Genomic DNA, 6,918 nt, shown 5'->3' with positions numbered 1-6,918 from the left:
AAATACAAATGGCCAATAAGCATATGAAAATGTTCTTCACCGATTATCAAAGAAAGTTAAAGCAGTAAGTTGAAATACCGATGACATACTGTCATTTGCCTATCAAATTGGCAAAGATGTGGTAAGTGATAATACCTAGTGCTTGTTAGGGCCCAGAGAGCAGGGCACTCTGGGGGCCGCAAACAGGACAGTGTTTTGGTACAAACTTTCTTGTTATTTTGTCTTTTTTTTTTTTCCCCCAGAGCTGAGGACCAAACCCAGGGCCTTGCGCTTGCTAGGCAAGCGCTCTACCACTGAGCTAAAACCCCAACCCCACAGTACAAACTTTCTACAGGGCATTGGCAACATGTATCAAAACCCTTGAAAATAGCCAAGCAATTTCCTTCTTGGATTATATCCTAAGGAACTCGTCATAGACATGTGCAAAATTTAGCGACAAGAATGTCAGTCACGACGTTATTTACAATATAGATTGGGACCAAGTGAGATCATCTGTGTTCGTGGACAGGTTACAGAATAAAGATCCACCCATATCATGAAGATACTGGCAGAAAAACCCAAAAGACATGCCGAAATGCCCATGATGTAGTGCACAAGGCAACAGAGGAGAAAGTATCTGATGTGCTTCCGCACGTGAGTAATAAAAGAATATATATACATAGCTTTGAAATAAACGCGTATCTTTAGGAGGGTACACAAGAAACCAGAGGGAAACCAGCTGTGAGCGGACAAGGGAGAAAGAGTTACTTTCAACTACAGACTTTGCGTACTATTTGAATTTTGTCTATCTGTGCATATATCACATATTCTAAAATATAAATACACATTTGAAAAGTAAGTTATTAAAGAGTATATACAGCACGATCCAGTTTTCTTCATTAAAAAACAAACAAAAACCAGTGAGAGTGTGTGTCCACATTTATACCAAGGAGAATGAGAAATGTACCAAAAGGGTAAAAATGTGGTTGTGTGATGGGCTGAGTTTCATCCTTAACTTTCCTTAAATGTTTTACAAGACTTATGGGAGGGTTTTGTAACGCAACAAAAAGTGTAAGTTTCATGTCAAAGGGTCTCTCACAAAGGCCCAGGCAGATGACAATGCAGGTCAGATTCATGAGGAGTGCTGTCTACATAGTTCAACAATGACACCCACCAAGTCTGGAATTCGAGTGCAGTCCTTGATTTTGGGAAATGTGGAAGAAGGAAGATTGAACAGCCCTCTGAAGACAAATGCACAGAAAAATCAGCCCTGCCACCCCTTAGTGTTAACACCCCAAGCAGCTTCCTTTGTGTGTATGTGTGTGGGGGGGCATCACTTAAGTCTGGGTCACAGTGAATGGAATTCCCATGAGCATATGTAAATGAATCACTGGCTATACACTTGTCCTCACCTCACTGTGCTGTCCAGGCATTCTCTTTGGGGTGACAATGATTTTATCCCTCTGAGTATAGCCCTGACCCAATGCATTCATTCAAGCAAGCCTTCTCTCTGGCCCCTTTGTTGGGAGTTAGTACATCAATCATTCCTAACACATTGAAGAACAAAACGGGGAGCCTGCCTGTTGGAACTCATTCTGTAGACCACCTCGGACCTCATTTTCATCCTTCAGGTTCTAATAGTTTGTCAACTTATAAACTCTGAGCTTGGGGATGGCATTGGGGGCTGAGGGAATGGGCAGAAGCATACGCCAGGGTGGAAAGCAGTTTTGGGTTAGGGTCGTGTGAAGTCAATTTGGGGAAAGAAGACAGAATATGGTTCGGAGATGGGGACGGAAGCAGGGAATATGGTACCTGGGATGGCTTTTTCCTTTTCTTTTTTCTCCAGTGTCACCGTGGACCTCTGGATATTTCTAGCACCTTCCTGCAGCCCCCATTGAAATTATTTGGGGAGCTGTGTGGATAAAACCTGTGCTGTTGGCTTCTGGGCCCCTCAGCAGTGATTGGGTCTTGCAGTGTCAAAACAAATAACTCATCATTAACTTCACGTTTCTCTTCAGTGTTTGCCTATAATTGTGATCCTTTCCCACTGCTGGCCATACAGTGAGGAATGCCAGGTGGGCTGTTCAGATTCACGCTGCCCCATCAGCAAGTAGAACGACCAGCAAACAGACATTACTGCTGGGTCCTACCTGTCTTCTTCTGGCTGGTCACTGCTCAGGCTTCTGGCTTCTGGTCTCTTTCTGTCTTGCGTATGTAAATATAAGGCGGGCAGGGCACTGACATGTTGAGCATTTTCCAACTTAATGCAAATTTTTCTGCTCAAATAGTTGTTACTGTCCAACAAAGAGGCAACTAAGTATAGGGCAGTTAGTAGCCAAAGATCTGGAGTCAGACAGATCTGGTTCAATCCTATCCATGTCCAGTAAGGCCATGCAACCTCAAGAAAGTTAGTTTTTCTGGCTTTCTGTTTTCTTCTCCATCACCTGGGAATAATATCTCAGAGTGATTATATGAAAGAAATGAGATTGTCCATGGTAAAGATCTGAAGATAGAGCATTTAATAAATCCTAACTATTAACATTATTGCATCTGTATATATTTTAATTTTATACAATGAAGTCTCACTAAGTCACACGAAAAATACATGAAAGTGCCTTGAAAATGTTTAAGCATCATATATATTAGTGGTGTCATTGGTAATAATCTCATATGGATTTCTCAGCTTTCCTATCTCCGTGAAGACTGGGACTACATCCTAGGTTGCACATGGTGGGGGAACAGTAAGCCCCCGGGAAATGTTTCAACACGGCACGGCAGGGGAAGCATGGGCGTCAGGAGACCAGGCTGGGATCCCATTAGTTTAAGGCAGGAGAGTCAATCTGCAGTTGAAATGTATTCATTCAACAAGAATTCGCTATGTGCTAGACATTGAGTTCAGGTACTTTTGTCAAAACAGGGGGCTGTACAAATTCTCACCAAGCCAAGTCCTGGAGCAGTCTCCATAATCCCAGCCTACCCCTAGAAGCACAAAGGCTGAGGCCAACATGTTTAGTCCTGGACCAATGGTCATTGGCTTTAGGGCCACTGTAGGCTACTCTGCCTGAGGGACAGGAAGGGAAGTGGGGGAGTGGACTGCTTTCAATAGAAATGACAGGAACTGATGCCTGTCAATTAGCTTTTATTCCCATTAATTAGACCAGTCCCTCAACCCACCCCAGGCTCTTTCTTTCCCTTCGCACCATCTTACCCTCCTCTGTCACCTACACAGTCTGCTCTGCCCCCAACATTTGGCCCATGTCACCCTGCCTTTCTGCTATCACAGCTGCCAGCTGGCTGGGCGGCAGGGGAATGGTATGTGGGGTCACCAGAGGGCACTGAGAGTGGGCCTTAATGGCATGTGAATCCTGGCAAAGACCTGACCTCCCGATGGGAGAGAAGAAAGGACAGGCCTAGACAAGGAAGGGGGTGTGGCAGGGGCTCAGGTGACTGAGGGGGCGAAAATTCACAATCTCAGCATCGCTTCAAACCACGCTACTCCCCGTTCGTCAGCCCCAGATTTTCTTTCAGTTTCCTCAAGATGCTCTGGTTCATCAAGAAGGTACAGAAGGGTCCAGACTGTCGGCTCCACACACCTTGCCAGGCTCAGAAACACTGGCCCAAGTCGAAGCCACAGTACCGTCCCCAGTCCATGGGACTCTTCCCCAGCCGTCCCACTTGCTGGCCTGCTAGGGATGGGGACAAGTCTGTGTTTGGGCCACCCACCAAGGTCCAGGAGTGCCTCTCACCTTCTCACACTGAGCGTAGACGGAGTTGGGGAGCAACAGGAAGGAGAAGAGGTATAGGAAGAACCGGGGAGAGAACCCACACTGGGACTCTCCACCAAGGGTGCCTGGAAGTCCCTAGTCAGGTACGGGTGTGGCTCGATAGAGGCCTCTTCATTACATGGCTTCTTTGTCCCTTTGGGAGCATCTGCTAAGCTTCATCTCCGTCAGCTGGATGTACCGAATCACATTGGTGTCTGTGGGGAGACAGAAAACAGGACTCAGGGTCTACACAGCCCGGACTATGGTGGTGTCTTCAAAGAAATGGGCAAGAGCTGGGCCTGATACTTGGGGACAGACTAGACTCATTCAACCAAGGTCCCTTCTGCCTTGCCCTAAGTGGTAGCCAGATGCCAGACTTTTCCTCACTGCTTCTCCCTAGCAAATGTGACCAGCCTATGTGACCGGGTGTGCAGGAAGTAATCTCAGGGGTCCCTGTGTCAGCAGTTAGCAGAGAGTCTGCTTGGCATTAACCCTCAGGTAAGCCACCAATTTCTCTACCCTTGGGTCTCATTTGTAAGAAACAATTAATTATTTACTTGTGATTTTTTTTTTTTTTAGTTAAAAAAATGTTGCTTACAGCTGGAGGTAGTGGCTTGTGCCTGTAAATCCCAGCACCTGGGAGGTAGAAACATGACGAACAGTTCAAGGTCATCCTTGATTACATATCCAGTTTGAGGTTAGCCTGGGCTACACAAAATCCTATCTCAAAAACCTAAGCAAACGAAACATTTTTAATGGAGGGGGTTGCCCAGGCTGGCCACGAACTCCTGGAATCAAGTGATATTCTTGCCTCAGATTCCCAGGCACCTGGGACTACAGGTGTGCACCACTGTGCCTGGTTGCACAGGGTTTTTAGCCTTCATTATCTCATTATCTCACCTAGGTTTTTTGTTTGTTTGTTTGTTTGTTTGTTTGTTTTGTTTTTCGAGACAGGGTTTCTCTGTGTAGCTTTGCGCCTTTCCTGGAACTCACTTGGTAGACCAGGCTGGCCTTGAACTCACAGAGATCCGCCTGGCTCTGCCTCCCAAGTGCTGGGATTAAAGGCGTGCGCCACCACCGCCCGGCCTCATCTAGTTCTTATTGCAACCTGCAAGGTATGTATCCCGAGCGCTCACTATGGCAAAAGGAAGATTGGAAAAATTAAGATGCTCAGGGAGTCAGGCATTGTGGCACACCCTTTTAATCCCAGCACTTGGGAGGCAGAGACAGGAAGATCTCTGTGAGTTGGAAGCCAGTCTGGTCTACAGAGTGAGTTACGGGACAGCCAGGGCTATGTGGAGACCCTGTGGCAAAAAAAAAAAAAAAAAAAAAAAAAAAAAATTGTTTTTAAAAAAATGCTCAAGGAAACCAGGCAGTGGTGGCACATGCCTTTAATCCCAGCAATCAGGAGGCAGAGGCAGGTGGATCTATGTGAATTTGAGGCCAACCTGGTCTACAAAGTGAGTTCAAGGACAGCCAAGGCTATACAGAGAAACCCTGTCTTGAAAAAAAAAAAAAAAAGAAAAGAAAAGAAAAAAGAAAAAAGAAAAAGAAAAATGCTCAAGGAGACATATAGTGATTGGCATGTCTGCCCAAGCCTAATTCTCTTGGATATCATAATACCCTTCTCATAGAGTGCTGTGAGGGCCAGAAGGGGGAAATCTCAAAGTGCTTAACGTAGCGATCAATGGACATTAGTCGAATGTGTCGTTTGACTTAACTTAGGAGCTTAAAATGACTTTGCTCCATACTTATTTTTGTCTTTGTAAGTACAGCCAGATAACCACTTCTCAACTGAAGCATTTTCTCCTGATTCCAGTCCTTAAATTGAGTGGTGCATGGCATGCTAGATTGTTGAGCTCGCTCTACACTGGCCACAACACATGTGCCACACTGCTGCCTGGGACACCCTCTTGTGTGAGTAGAAGCATCACAGCACCATGCTTAAAAGCGCCAGGCATAACGTCTTGTACCGGCATCTAGCTCAAGAAAACTCGGTTGGAGGAGCCTGCTTTTAGTTCCAAAGTTGCTTATAGTATGGTTGGCTGACCACACTTCATATACAGAAAACAAACAAGCCACACGTAAAAACAGAGAGGTATTCTTTAAAAAGACAAGGGAAGAATATGCTTGGATGCTTGCAACTTGAGAAGGTCTTAAAGATACGGTTTGGAGGAAATCTTGCTACCTTAAGGAATCAACTACATTAACAATAACGATGGGCCAAAGTCATTGCCTACAGTTCACCCCATCAGAGAGGCTTCTGACCACCTGCTCTAAAACAGCGTTCCCTCTACTCTGCTTTATTTCGTGGCATTTGCTACTGCTAAAGAATGCACCAACTACTTGTCCGTGTACTTCCTCCCTTGTAATGAACGTTCCTTGCTGGGTGTGATCTCGTACACTTGTAATCCCAGCACCCAAGAGGCTGAGCAGGAGGATGGGGAGTTTTGAGTACAGTCTGGTTGATACAACAAGACCTTGTCTCAAAACAAAAACAACAACAACAAAAACACCCAAACCAAAACACAAACCCAAATAAAACAAATAACTTTCCCTTGTCTTGGTCCAGGTTGGTCTTGAACTCCTAGGCTTAAGCAAGGCGGTGGCTTCCTGAACTCTAGGACTAAAGCACGGGGCACTGGGCACAGAAGCCTTCTTTGCTCTCTGCTAATGTACTCACCACCTAGAATAGTTCCCATTGCACTACCTCAGCAAATACCCAGGGAATGAGTGGATGATGGGAGAGCTAATACACACAATGTAAAGGAATGCAGTCTGATTGGAGTAGTCGGTGTATGCTTCCTGAAAGATGCTGAGCTTATTAGCATCAAAAGTTTCTGTTCACATCTGTCTTGTCAGCCAACTGTGGACTCATGGGAAAGGGGCAACACCTTCTCATCTACATCCCTGGTACCTGGTACAAATGATCTATTTACTGAATGAGTGAAAAGACCTAGCTTTGAGTTGGGAAAGGCAAAACCCAATTATAAAAGGCAAAACCCAAGTATATCTGAAGAGAAGAGGTGCCCAGGGTCCCTAGGAACCAGACCTCAGGTGAAGGCATGGACCATGTGCTCTCCTTATTCCAGGTCTTATCTATGCCTGAGCCGTTACTGGGCCCACCTTGCCCCGCCAGCTACAGATGCCATCTTCTGCAACGAGCAGGCCCTAT

The 6,918-nt window shown here is 45.6% G+C and overlaps 1 protein-coding gene across 1 annotated transcript in view; it reads right to left on the bottom strand.

Moving 5' to 3' along the window:
- Positions 1-263: 263 nt before the first annotated feature.
- Positions 264-6,918, bottom strand: part of Ttc9 (tetratricopeptide repeat domain 9) — a 36,781-nt gene continuing 30,126 nt past the window's right edge. Inside the window, exon 3 of the mRNA XM_036206358.1 lies at positions 264-3,958. Coding sequence (XP_036062251.1) covers positions 3,879-3,958 — 80 coding nt within the window. The 3' untranslated portion in view covers positions 264-3,878. The remainder of the gene's footprint in view (positions 3,959-6,918) is intronic.

Source organism: Onychomys torridus, chromosome 14, assembly GCF_903995425.1.
Source record: "Onychomys torridus chromosome 14, mOncTor1.1, whole genome shotgun sequence".
NCBI lineage: Eukaryota > Metazoa > Chordata > Mammalia > Rodentia > Cricetidae > Onychomys > Onychomys torridus.
The sequence above is the reverse complement of the archived record's forward strand: the minus strand, read 5'-3'. Positions and strand labels throughout refer to the sequence as shown.